This window comes from Callorhinus ursinus, unplaced genomic scaffold, assembly GCF_003265705.2.
Source record: "Callorhinus ursinus isolate GAN/ISIS: 27379988/994484 unplaced genomic scaffold, GSC_fseal_2.0 scaffold6, whole genome shotgun sequence".
NCBI lineage: Eukaryota > Metazoa > Chordata > Mammalia > Carnivora > Otariidae > Callorhinus > Callorhinus ursinus.
The window spans coordinates 49,133,253-49,148,043 of NW_027397068.1; the positions used below are offsets into that span (position 1 = coordinate 49,133,253).

At 38.6% G+C, this 14,791-nt stretch overlaps 2 protein-coding genes across 2 annotated transcripts in view; both read right to left on the reverse strand.

The window, feature by feature from the left end:
- Positions 1–14,791, reverse strand: part of VNN1 (vanin 1) — a 725,633-nt gene that overhangs the window by 611,559 nt on the left and 99,283 nt on the right. The gene's annotated exons all lie outside the window — the stretch shown is intronic.
- Positions 4,600–5,642, reverse strand: LOC112815625 (trace amine-associated receptor 4-like). The gene is given in 2 exon segments (XM_025861673.1): positions 4,600–5,402; positions 5,405–5,642. Coding segments are annotated over 2 exon segments (1,041 nt in total).

A 14,791-nucleotide genomic window follows, 5' to 3' on the forward strand; every position in this document is an offset into this window, starting at 1 on the left:
TTTCTTTTCTTTTCTTTTCTTTTCTTTTCTTTTCTTTTCTTTTCTTTTCTTTCCTTTTCTTTTCTTTTCTTTTCTTTTCTTTTCTTTTCTTTCTTTTAACTTAAAGAAGAGTAAAAGCAATTCCCTTGAAGATACAAATAAAGAAGCAATTTCAGAACTTGTCTAAGGAGTTTAAGGTTTCCAGTTTTTAGTAGCCCCTCTGCAATCCAAAGATCAATTAAAGGCATATGAAAGGGAAAGCCTGGGTTAGCAGTAGATGAGGTAAAAAGCATGGGCTTTACCAAGAGATAGACCTGGTTTTGAATCTTATAATATTGGAAAAGATGCATAATCTCTTAAAGGAACAGGGGTTTAAGCTAGAGGTTATAGGGAGTCCTAAGATTAGATATTCCAGTGGTTGGAAGTGACTCCGCTGTTCAATCTGATGATACATTCCTTTGACCTAAAATGCAGACAGTCTTCCCTACACCCCAAGCTGGGCAAAATTTCCCTCCTCCATATTCCCATAACTAATTGTGCCTGGCTCTATCATAGGACATATTACCATGTTGTGTAATTGAGAGGTTATGTCTCTCCTATTAGATTATAAGCCCCTTGAAGCCAGGATTTCAATTTTATTCATCTCTGAACCACAAACACTCAGAGTAGCATGTGGCACATAGTAGGTGCTCAGTAACTATTTATTGACCTGAGTGGCTTTCAATACAGAGAGCAAGGTGTCCATGGAAATCATCGTCCTCCTGAGAGCTGCCCTACTCAACCTACTTACATTCTGGAAAGAAGACCATTGTGTTTAGGGTAATAATGGAATGATTCACTTTTCCTTGGACTAGCCACCTCTCACTTGGGAAGAGCATGTGGTGCTGTTTTGAGAAATAATGGAGCTGATGTTCACGGGCATCCGTCTTAAATGACAAAAGTTCTTTATGAAGGTAAGGAGTGATGATGACTGCAGCAGAAGCTTCCTCTTATTCTTTCATTTCTCCTCTATTTAGCTGTGTTTGAGTGGGCAAAAGAAAATCCTGGCCTACAGAAAGGACCTGCCTGAGGCCTCAGATCCGAGTTCCTTGATATTAAGTCACACGTTTTATGCTCTTCTGAGGACTGAATGACAAAATGAGTAGGTCCTGAGTGATGGTTGCCCTTCCTGTTCGGTCCCTAGGCTCTAGCAGTTCAAACAGCCTTGTTGAATCCCTAAAGAGGAAAAAAAGACTCATCATGGAAAGCAGATGGTAAAACGCTCCTGCCATCCTATGGTGCTCTATCTATTGCCCCATCAGACCCAAGAAGGAGGTCTATCTCGGCCTAAAGCCTGAGGAATTCCTCCTCCTTTGATTCTTCAAAAGGAAGGAGTACCTTAGCCTCTGGCATGTTGCCTTCTGGATTAGGGGCAGAGGAAATCTCCTGAAGGACTGAATTATTGCAATCGTCAAATAAACCAGTACTCTACTAAGCATCTCAAAACCTAACTTTGATTTCAAATCCTGTCCTTTGATAATAATAATAATTTGCTGAAACATCTCAAGACCTAAATGTGCTATATTCAAATGACCAAATTACAAGTACAGGCTTCAAGAAGCTCTTTTATTTCCTTTAATTTATCTATTTATTTGAGAGAGAGTGAGAAAGAAAGTACGCAAGCAGGGAGAAGGGCAGACAGAGAGGGAGAAGCAGACTTCCTGTTGAGCAGAGAGCCCAGTGTGGGGCTCGATCCCAGGACCCAGAGACCAGGGCCCGAGCCAAAGGCAGATGCCCAACTGACTGAGCCACCCAGGCGCCTCACCGGAGGCTCTTATTATTCAACAGAACACGTAGATCCAGAGAGTATTGGGAATTCTCAACCTAATAGAGATGTTATTAAATGTGTTTTGGAGTAATGAGTCATTCCCAATAGATAGTCTACAGTGTGGTTAGAGTCAAAAAAGCAAAAAAGTTCACAACAGCATTTAGAATTTATATATATATATGTATATATCATATGTTGATATGATATATACATATATAAATATATATGTATATGATATATACATATATAAATATATATGAACATTAGAAACCTCAAGGATTAAGATGCCCTGCCTGGATGTATGATGTCATTTGGCCAGGTCATAGGATGAAGGGGGTTTGGTTAACCAAATATTCTGATATTACTATAAGAATTACTGTAATAAAATGCACTTAACATTAAAACTTCTGCTGATGGGGGGCACCTGGGTAGCTCAGTCGGTTAAGCCACTGCCTTCGGCTCGGGTCATCGAGCCCCAAGTCGGGCTCCCTGCTCAGCGGGGAGCCTGCTTCTCCCTCTCCCTCTACCTGCTGCTCTGCCTACTTGTGCTCTCTCTTTCTCTCTGTTAAATAAATAAATAAAATCTTTTAAAAAAATAAAATAAAATAAAACCTCTGCTAATGATAACAAGTTTTCTATTTGCAACCTACCAGTGTCTGAAAGTTATCATTCTGAAAAGAAACTTACTTCCTGCAAAAGTGGGCAAAGGTTATAAATAAATTGAATTAAAACACATAGAAACAGTTCTAAGTTTTCAGATATATTCTATTCAGCTGGAAGAGTCCTTATACTGGATATCTCCATTTAAGAAATTTGCCAATCTGTCAATCTATGAGATAGTGAACAATATTTCTACATGACCAAACCTTTCTATAAAACACTTTCACTATTGAGTCATTAGGAAAGGGAAGGGAAGATCTGATTTCTATTCTCAGGAAGCTCACTCTATGAGCATGAAAGCCTCATTTTGAAGGTTGCAGTTGTTTCTGAGTCAGTAAGTCATTTTCCACTAAGTGCCTCTGTTGGCCCTGTCTCCAAGTTCCCTAATACAACACTGTATACATGTGACCAAAGAGAACAGGAATTAAATTCAGTTCAATTTCTTCTTTATAAATAGGCTCTTTCTTCCATCTTCTCTCTCAAGAGAAGGAGCCCCTACTTGTCTAACATCCTTTGCTTTATAACGGTTTATTTCTGTGAATTTGAGTAACTCCCATTTTTTTCAAAGTTCTGTTTCAGTTATCCAGCGAACGTGTTCAGAGATTTTTAGGGGAAAGGAACCATACCAGACACTGTGGGATACAAAATTGGAAAATAGAAAGACATAGTGTCACAAAAAATAAGCTTATAGTCTAGTGAGGAACCAATACACTGGTGTGCACTCAACTCTGGTACAAAGCAGGAGTCAGAGAAACAGGTTTGGGGTGGTGGGGTGTGCATAGAGAGAGGATGCTGGATACATTGAGTTTGAGATCTTGTTGGAGCATTCAAAAAGATACTTCATTGGTAGTAAGAAATGAGGGACTCAAGTTTGGAAGAAATGATACAGCTGAAAATAAATACATTTGAGAGGAATCTACATAGACGTGAATATTGAAGCTGTGAGCTTAGCTAAGGTTAAAGCAGGGTTTCTCAACCATGGAACTATTGAAGTTTGGGGCCAGATAACCTTTTTTGTGGGGGATGCTCTGTGCATTGTAGACTGTTTAGCAACATTCCTTACCTCTACCCTCTAGATGTCAGTATCACTCCCTCCCTGGTTGTGAAAACCAAAAATGTGAGACATTGCCAAATGTCCACAAGGGGCAAATCTGTCCCTGGTGGAGAACCAACAGATTAGAGAGACAGAGAGATGGTGTGAAGGATGAAAAGAAGATTGTAAAGGACAAAATAAGTTTATGGAGTAGAAAGAAGAGAAAGACAGAAAAAGACATGAAGAGACATTTGATGCAGTATTATCCTAAAACTCTAGGGGAGGGCAGGAACTTCAGTTTGTGAATGAAGCTCAAGCTTGGTGAATAATTAGTATGTACACACAGACACTCAAAGAGATGGAAATACCACCTATATGTACATACACACGCTCTCTCTCCATGTATATGTGTATATATATACAATTATATATTGGGAGAAAGAATATATTCCTAAACTCTTTCTTTATTCATTCTTCTTACTCAGTAAGACAGTTCAATTTTATCAAAATATTAGAAAACTCACATCAATTCTTTTTGGAAGAGGTTTAAGTCAGAACCAAAAAAAAAAAAAACAAAAACCCAAAACAAAACAAAACAAAACAAAATGAAAGTAGCTGTGCCTGTCTGTTTCCTCTTCCCCTTCCACATCACTCACATGCTCAATAATCCAGACTCCCAGTGTTCTGAAGCTCTCTCCCCCACTCCTCTAAGATATAACAATAATCTTAAGAAAGATTTAGATAAACTTGGTGTGGCTGTCAATGGGTGAAGACTGACTATATCTCCTCTTCTGATGTTTATAAGAAAAAAAAGGAGATCCCCATTTGATTTAAACCAAAGGAATGAAATTCTAAATCCCTAATTGTGTAAATTCAGGAATCAGCAAGCCATAGGGCAGAGTTTCTTTTTTTTGGAGGTGCTTTCCCCAGAATCCCCGGAAATTGACCAATTTGGTAGCTCTGGTACACCCAGAAAGCTAGATCTATTGCTCTTACTTAGGTGTCCATAACACCAAATGGAAGAATATCTTTATCCAGGAAGTCCATGGCCCTACCTTTGGGGGAAAGGGCATCCAAGATTCTGTACCAGGAAAGAATCTTGGAGAATGGAAAACATTGCCTAAGCATCTGCAAGAAATAGGTTTAGGGTGGAAGAGTCAGGGTGGAAGATGGTTCCCGGGACAATCATCCTCAATGCTTTGCGAAACCAGGAATAAAACATGCCATATATAATGGGATTGAAAGTGGAATTGAAATAACCCAGCCAGAGGAAGACATTGTACAAATCTTCAGGAGTTGTAAAATTAATGAAAGGGTCTGTGATTGTCAAGACAAAAAAGGGCAGCCAGCACAGCACAAACACTCCCATGACTATGCTTAAAGTCTTAGTGGCCTTGCTTTCTTTTTTGGATGATACTTTCATTTCGCTTTCTGACCCTCCCTGTTTCCTGGTAGGACCCATGCCAATTTGCCTGGCATGCTTCCTAGCTACTGTGAAAATGTGTACGTAAATCCCCACCATGACAGTCCCAGGAAGAAAGAAGGTTATAAAGGAGGCCAGCACCCCCCAGAGCTTGTTAAATATCAATACACACAAACCTGTGCAGTCAATGGCTGCAACAAAGTCCTCTGCACCAATTATATTGAACTCTGAGACTACCAGGCCAAAGGCAAAAAAGATGGGAATGGACCAACTGATGAGCAGAAAGACCTCTATCATGGGGATGGTAATTTTGGTGACATAATGCAAAGGGTCACAAACAGCATAGTAGCGGTCCACCGCGATGAAGCAGAGGTGAAAAATAGAGGTGGTACAGAGCATGATGTCACAGCAGCTGTGGACTTTGCAAAAGAGGTCTCCAAAATACCAGCAGGACTCAATTGACCTGACCATACTGAAGGGCATGACCACACAGCTCAACAAAAGTCAGTGGTGGCCATGGAGAGAATCAGGAAGTTGGTTGGGGACTGGAGCTGCTTGAAGTGGGCGATGGAAATGATCACAACCAGGTTGCCCAGCATGGTCATCACTATAGCACCAATCATGATAACGTACATGGCACACACACTCAGCGCAGACCTCACATTTCTAGGGCATGAATTGTTGACCAAAGCAAAGCAAAACTGTACTTCTGAAGTGTTCCAAAGATCAGGTGAATTCATTGTCTTTGTCCTGTAGATACTATTAGTCTTTTGCAAAAGTACTATGCTTCTCTCCTTTCTGTGAAAGAAAGAGGAAAAACAAGGAAAACTGTTGGTGGGCAAATTTTCAGAAAGGCCCAGCTAGCTACATTTCTAATCCCAAATTGAACTCCCTATCTATCAGGAGCATTACTTCTCAAATATTGAAGTACCTAGGAATCAACTAAGGATCTTTTTAAAACACAGATTCTGATTCTGGGGTGGAGGTTGAGAGTCTGCAATTCTCACTGGCTCTCAGGAGATGCTAATAGTATCAGTCTAAAGACTGTCCCTTAACTAGGAAGGAACTAAAGACAACTAAATGACTATTGTCACCCAACGTCTAAGTAACCCAGTTAAAACCACCTAAGCAACCCAGGTAAATGCCCATGTTCTGATTGCACTAATATGTAGCCCTTTCTCAGGATTCCAAATCTATAGACAGATCAAGAATTTTCTCTGTTCCACTTAAATTAACCATTTTGCTGATAAATCCCCTCAAAAATACCCGGGACCGATAGAACCATTATATAGTGTTCAGCTCAAACAATAATTACAATCTAAAGATTGTGTTTTTTTTTTCCCCCTTAATTTCTCTTGTGGGTATTTGCAAATTCTTTGGATCCTGTTGCTTGATACACACTATTTAATTTAAGAAACATTTCTCTTTCCAATGTGAACAATATAGTTTTTAGCATTTAGAGCAATTTATGGTAAACTGAAAATGTGCTAAAGCCTACAAAATTATATACATGAGTAATCTCAGAAAAAAAGGGGGAGGGAATACTGAAATGAAAGATTCTGTAAATCTCGTGGGTTATCTCCTTTCATATAGCAACTGCATCCATGAATTCAAGTTTAAGTTGAGGTCTCCTTGTCCACAGATTGCAAGGCTTCTATTGGTAACAAATTTGACAGATAGGCGTGCTCATTGTTTAAACTGTCACTTTACATATTTCATGCTCTTGCCCTGAAAATGTGAAAATAATGAGACTGACTCACCCAGAGTATGACTGAGGTTTGATTTGTTTTTCCAGTGCCAGCACTGGATGTATGACTCTGATGACCAAGGACAAGCATTACTGAGATCTAAAGCCAGGTTGGAGAAGTGGACTTTAGCCTGAGAAGAACACATTAAATGAGAATACAAGTACCTTTGAAAATAATTTACCATATTTGCTATTACAGCTCAGCAATTTTTTCCAATGTGTATTATTTGAAATTTTAACATTATGGCACATTTTATTTGCTCTGGATATAATTATTTAATTTCTCAGATTTGCATTTTTCTTTAGATATATTTTTCTTTAGATAAATTGTGCCATTCAAATATTATGCAATGGAGTTGAACTTGAGAAAACAAAACACAGAGAAGTAAGAGGTAAGAAGGACAAAGATTTATTCAAGTCCTTTTTAAACTATGGATTATCAATTTTGGAACACACAGTACAAATTATTTGATCACTTATCACTTAAGCCATAAAATACTGAATATAATGAAGTCTTAAATACCAAATTAACTTCTTTAATGAATTAACTCTATTCTGCTTTTTATCTTCTTTGCTTTCGTGAATTTAAATTTTTTTCTTTAATTCTTTTAAAAATTATCTTTAAAGACAGCTAACATGTACCACAAAATTACTTAAGCACTTGTCGCTGTATACCCACAGACACAGCATTCATTGTACAAAATGTATGCTCTTCAGTAGTTCATGGTATGATTTGGGGAGTTTGAAGTTTCAGTTTTGAAAACTTAATGCCTGAAAGAATTGATATAACTTAACCTCTTAGGTTTGTGAAGTGAGTTTCATTTATTTCATCTTACTTATTTACTTTGTGTGGGAGGAAACAGGGTAGGCATCACCTCAAGTTTCTGATCCGAGGTTACAGGAAAGTGTTTAAATATTTAAGTGTTAGAGTAAGACAAAAAGAGTCAGATGCACACATTTACTTAAAAAATTATTACACGGGTGAATTGTGAAGGTAATGTCAAAGGTAATAATACGTTAAGCCCCTACCTGTACGTTCTTGGCCCCAAATGACAAAAGCAAGAAAGCAAATGCAAATGTGGCTGCTGGTCTACCACTTCCTTAAACAACAAAATGGTCATGAAATCAAGTGCAGTTGAGGTTTTGTTATTTAAAAATATAACAGAATCGATTCCTTTACTTTGAAGATTCACTTCCAAAAAAGATACAATGATTTTTAATAAGATTAAACAAAGTTAAACTCACTATGACATCTCACTTTTCTCAGAGAATATTATTATTATATCTTTTATTTTTTTATTATTATTTTTTGAACCAATAACATTTCCAGGGACCAAATGAGTGACAACATTGTAAACAATCACAGGATGCAAGCATAGGAAATTATTAGTCATTTTTGCTAGGAGGTAGTAAGAAACATTAGCAAACAATTCTGGAGAGGAGCAAGAATTATATTGTCTTTTAGTTCAAGTTTAATTCTTTAAGGGAAAAAATAACATAATAAGGAAACAGACACAAGGACTCTGAAAGAATGATTTCCTCAGAATTGCAAAAAAAAAAAAAAATGAAAAAAGACTCACGTAATAATTTTCCCTAAGTATTAATTACCTAAAATTCCGTTAATATATATGTATTTCCCTCAAATAAGAAGGAAAATATCCATTGAACTCAATAATGTATTGTAAATAAAGTGGCAATTTTAGGAAAGGACATATCATACCTGCTTTATCAGGCATGATTTTTCTTCCCTTGCTGGTGACATAGCTCAGCCATTTTACCTCTGAGACTATTTCTGTGGGGAAAAATAAGATATTATCTTCCTTTGATGTATCTCACTCATTGAGTAGTTTCTTAGGTAAGGGATCTTACTTGTGAAGTAATTTAAGAAAAAAAGTGCTGTGGGTCCTCCTATCATTGTCTCTTTAGAATCTCCATGATTTTTTTTTTTTAAATGATCTAGATTTATTTTTTAGACCAGTATTTTAAGTTTGGTTCCTTTCAACAGGCAATAGATAAATAAATATATCTGCTCTTTTTCTTCTTTAAATATATTCTTCTCTGGCTTACCAGAATTTGTCTGATGAGGTAATTTGGAGCTAAAATCTTTGAGAGATGAATTATCTGTTGTGCTAAGGTTTCTTACCACGCAACCCGGCAATATGCCTGGCGGCTCTCCTCTTTGCTGATACTCAACCAGAAAAGGCACTTACGCCCAAGCTCTTATGGGTAGACTCTTGGCAGGCTATGCTGTCATCAGTGCATATACACAGAATATGCCTCCTGAGGCCACATTACCTACTTTTGTCCTACTTTGGACAGGTGTGCCCTTTAACAATGTGCAATGTGCTGCCAGCAAAGCAATTACAGCAGGTCACCAGAGAATTGGCTCTGGGAGGGTGAATCAGTTTGTGTGATTGTCCCTTTGACTTCAAAGGAACAGCATGGACTAGCCTCACAGAAGGCCAAAGTGGAGAAAAAGGAAAAAAATGATAGGAAGGGAGGGAACGAGGGAGGGAGGATAAGGAAAGAAGGAAGAATAAAGAAGGAGAAAATTTAGTTAAAATCCAAAAAATGCTCACTCTGCTTATTACCAAATGATAGATGTTTTTAAACACTTTAATCCTGGGGCACCTGGGTGGCGCAGCCAGGTAAGCCTCCGGCTCTTGGTTTGGTTCAGGTCATGATCTCAGGATCCTGGGATCAAGCCCTGCATCTGGCCCTGTGCTCAACTCCGCATCTGCTTGAGATTCTCTCTCTTTCTCTCTCTGCTCCTCCCACTCAGGCTTGCTCTCTCTCTCTCTCTAAAATAAATCAGTAAAATCTTTAGAACCATGAATGAATAAACAAATAAATAAACAAATAAAATGCACAACTGACCACATCACTTTAAAAAAATAAATAAATAAATAAATACCTTAATCCCTAGTGAAAATTTGGCTCATTTATACCTTTTCCTTTTGTTGCCATGCACAGTTCAGTGATATTCACACTGCAGTTAAGTCCATAATTTGTCAAACAAAAAGCAGTAAGAACCATGTTTCAAACCAACCAAATGAAAAGTGAAAACTTCTATCATCATGTGGGTGTTTTCATGATCCCTGGGGGAAAGTGTTTCTGTTAGGGGACCACAGTTCTGAACACCAAGCTTCAAGCTGTTTCCACTGATAATTTTGTCATCCACTGAGGACACAAAACTGTTATATCTAAATACTCAGGGCTTTGGACCACATCAGAGCTTAAGTATTTATAAAAAAAAAAAAAATAGCATCAAATTATTTGTATTTAAGTTAACTAGTAAAAACCAACTTTATTTCATCCTCTGAGGACTTTTCTTTATAAAATAAAAAGCCTCAGTGAATGGGGATGGTTCACTGGGTTTACAAAACTTCTCCTTCCAAACTTCTTCCTAGACAGAGCACTAATAACATCATAGTGTATTTTTATAAATTTTCATTATATCAGGCAGAGTCCAGTCAGGAAAGTAAAAAGGGAAATTGTTATTTTAACTGAAAGAAATTAACTATGAAACTGTTTTAAGAGATATTGAAGGACTTATGTCCTATTTAAATGGCTTTAAGAGTTTGTCCAGGCTCAAGCTGAGGTTCAAGTACTTTAGTGGTGTCTGACTAAACAAAATTATTTAGCATGAAAATAACTTCTCAGCGAGCTTGGTAAAATGTAAAGCACAGACTTGAATGCTACAGTTGGATTCTGAGCTGTCCGACCCATCATCACAGCTCTCCTGGGGCTCCAGGAGGGCAGAAGGACTTTGGAGCACCAGGACTTGATTATTACTAAAAGAACTTAGTTTGCCAAAGGAAAAGCAATGGCATCCTTTTGATCTTAGAAGATCTTTTCTTTCTTTGGCATTAATTTACCAGTGAATCACTCTTAGCTGCTCATTCCCCGAGATGAATAAAGTAGTATAGGATAAAGTATAAATAAGAATAAAGTAAAATAAAAGAAATAAGAATAATTCAAATTCAAATTTCTAGAGGACAGGATTTAATTCCAGTTTAGCATAGTGTTCTGTTCTGTATCCCTCCGGGTAGGCATTGGTAACTGTGCACCATACTCAATCACAGGAAGAGGAGGGATATAACATAATCATTGAAATGCAGTAAAATAAATATCAAAAAGCAAAGAACTAAGGTATTTACTGATACACAGCGATGAATGCATACATGTTTGCATGGATATTTACTGCAGAATGACTTGTTACTGCAGAAATCAGAAACAGTAGGTTAAATAAATAATGATATTTCCAAATAAAAGGATATTTTACAGACTTTTTGAAAAATTAAGCAAAACTTTTTCCTGATAGAGAATGAACCCCTGAGATGTATATTAAGTGAAACAACCAAGTGTTCAGAACAGCATGTATTGGTATTTTTTTTTTAATAAGTGTGAGAGAACGGTATGTGCATACATATATGATTGTGGAGATGTCTGTGTATGTCCAGAAAGATATGCAGGAAAGTGATTGCCTCTAAAAAAGAGTCTATAAGACAGGGGAGCCTGGGTGGCTCAGTCCTTAAGCATCTGCCTTCAGCTCAGGTCATGATCCCAGGATCCAGGGATCGAGCCCCGCATTGCATTGGGCTCCCTGCTTGGCGGGAAGTCTGCTTCTCCCTCTCCCACTCCCCCTGCTTGTGTTCCCTCTCTTGCTGTCTCTCTGTCAAATAAATAAATAAAATCTTTAAATAAAATAAAATAAAAAAATAAAAAAGAGTCTGTAAGACAAAAGGACAAAGACTAAAGGGAAATTTATTCCTTAGTGTACAGACCTTGGTTCCTTTTGCGTTTTTAATATGCATGCATTCCCTTTAAAAAATTAAAAAGATTTTTAAACAACTTTTCTTTACTTTTCTTTATGTCATTCATACATATTAACTAAAACTTTATCTAGCTGTAGGCAGGGTTTAAAAACCCTTATAACTTATGCTTATGAAGGCTCTGAATTTGTTATAGAGATGCGGTCATTGAAATCCAAAATATTAGTATAGTTTGTGTTCAGTTTAAAAGTAATCTTTATATATTTGTCATTTTCAGTATTTGTAGTATTTAAGAGAATTTAGCATATTAGGGCATTTATCACCATAGCTTTGTGATTCCCACTTAAAATGTGTCATTATTTTTTTTTCTGTTTTACACTGTTAAAATTTTTTTTATTGTTGTTCAGCACACACCCAGTAAATGCACAAATATCAAGCATACAGCTTATGAGATTTTAAATACATTAGACTTGTACAGCCATAATCAAGAAGAGTCATAGAATATTTCCGGCATGCAGATGATTCCTTCCTGCCCCTCTCCAGTTATACCTCTCCCCCCAGGAGAAACCAAGTGGAAGAGGAGGGTGAGTTGCCCCCCGGGTAGGGCAAACGGAGGAATGATTTAAAATGTGAAAAAATGTGAAAATACAAAGAAAGGCCAAGTTGGGCATGGACAGACATGATGCCTTTGGCTAGAATTTCAAAACTTTATCTCAGAACAATGAAAAGCTACATTCACCACGTGTCTAGCAGGAAACAGATGGCACGGTTAGCCTGGGTATTGAGGAGAGTTTAATAAAGGGACTATATACAAAGACATGGGCAGCATTAAGAAAACCAGCAAGAACGGTTAGCCTGGGTGCTTGAGGAGAGTTTAATAAAGGGACTATATACAAAGACGTGGGCAGCATTAAGAAAACTAGCAAGAAACAGCCTAGTACCCAGGGGCAGCAATAACACAGCGTCACCACCCTGCAGGGCCCAAAGTGCCCTGGGAAGGCACTGGTTACAGGCATTTGAGAGGATGGCTCTAGAAATGGGGACTCCATATCACCTTTCCTGAAGGCACTCAGCCAACCTCCAGGGTAATGTGGCAGAGAGGCTGTTTGGGTTAAACACCTTTCTTTCAACTTCCTCCCGTCCTGCAAAGTGCTTCTCATTGGTAATATGCCATTGGACAACCCAGGGCAAGGGAGCCCCTTAATTCTAATCCTAATCTGTGCTCCCTGTTAGGGAAAACAGAAGGAATCTAGCATAGAAACCATGGAAGATATTTAAGAGGGCAGTTGTTAACTTCAAATAACTGTGCAGAGTAGATTGGAAAGCTGTGAGACCTGAGGCGAGAACACGAGTTAACATGGATGGGAGGGGAGGCATATTTACAGATGACCATGTATGTCCTTTATTGAGTACTTAATATCTATATCAGTAAATAGAGACAATTTTCCCGTAGCCTTATAGCTATATATTTCATGCAGCTGGCTAGCTAAATCTATCCAAATCGATGATTCCATTTCTATTTAGTTAGATTTATATCTACAGATGGTCCTCAGTCTAACAACCACATGCCATTGTCCCACATATTGAAAAGCTGGCCATCCTTATGGTGCTCTCTTCTGCCTTGGGAAACCCCTGATGCTGCTTCCCTGAGAAGCAGGGACACACAAGACCAAGCCTCTCTCCTTTGACCAAACTCTGATCAGGCTCCTTTAATCCCTGTGCTTAACTAGACGTGAACCTGGGCTTCCCTCTCTGCCTTTGTAAAATCCGGTTTGAGAAAGAATCCAGCTAAGTCAGTTCAGCGAAAATCACCCACCCTTGGTATCTAACCAGCTTCAACATCTTATCATTCTGGCCTGCCTTCAGCAAAAATTCTGGTGAGTCAGTCTAGCAAGCATTCCCTTTAACCCTGGTGTTTCCTCTTAGTAATTTTCCATCCACTGCCCCAAACCCTATTCTTTGGGTACAGATCCCCACTGGAGTTTGTGGGAGTCAGATTTGGGTCCAATCTTCCCTACTATACAAATCATGCTGTAGTAGCCTCTCTTGAATAATAACCAAAGTGTAGTAGCCTCCCTTGAATGAAGTCTGCCTTACCACCTATGACAAGGGTGATGAATAAGTTACGCACACACATGCATGTCATGATGTTTTTTAAAATAGAGAAATAGTTCAGAAGTAGAGAAACAAATGAGGCTTTTTTTTCAAGATTTTATTTATTTATTTGAGAGAGAGCAAGAAGAGGGGCAGAAGGGGAGGGAGAGAAAGGGAGAGAATCCCAAGCAGACTCTGCTGAGCACGGAGCCCAATATGGGGCTCAATCTCCCAACCCTGAGATCATGATCTGAGCCAAAACCAAGAGCCTGATGCTTAACTGACTGAGCCACCCAGGTGCCCTCAAATGAGACTTTTAAAAGCAGGAACTGAGAAGAAGTCCAAGTATTACAAGAATCACTGGATAGTAAGTGCCTGTCACTATTGAAGTGGGGCAAGTCAGTTTTAAGGTCTGTGATAACCTTTTTTTTTTTTTAAGTGGCCTTTACACTCAATGTGGAGTTCAAACTCAGGACCTTGAGGCCAAGAGTCACATGCTCTACTGACCAAGTCAGCTGGGCACCCCGGTCTTCAACTGTGAGGGGAGAGGTCCAAGTGGCGGTGTCCACCATCTTTTGGGACTTTCAGGAGGAAGGAGCTGGGCAGTGCTACTCACACACAATATCTCTCCCTGGATACAGCTTAAAATGTTCTTCTCAAGACCAGCAGTTAGACTGCATCAGTAAATATCCTTTGGTAGACATGAAAGGACTTCAGTTATGCATTTATTATGCACCTTTGCTTTTCTACCAACAAGTACAGGGGACGAAAACTGTGATGATGGTGAAGAGGAGTCATCCTTGTGGAATCATACTGTCCTTCAAGGCACACGTTGAGCCTGGCGAATTATCCACAGTTGGATCTAGGACGTGGTGTGAGAGAAGGAATCAAGGAATGTGAGAGAAGGGCTTAGAAGAGAGTGAGAAAGAGCCAAAATTAAGTTTTCTATCCAAAGTTTGCCCTAAAGCCGGACTTGGATTCAGGGGCAGTCGACCCGCCTTCTGCTCCTCCTCTTTTCCGTCCCACGACGGAATCCCAGGTAGGAGAGGAAGTGGACATGGCTGTTACATGTACTCATGTATTTTCCAATCTATCAGGTAAAAGAAAGTTTCTGTTTGTTTCTTAATGTTTCACAGAATAATCATTGGAAGGATTTTCACCAAACATTCATGATCTGACTTAAATCATAGGCATTGTGGTGTGGATGAAATTTATTTGTCAGGACTTTAGGGCAACTTTCAGAAAAAGTGATTAAAGCAAGTACAGGGAGGGG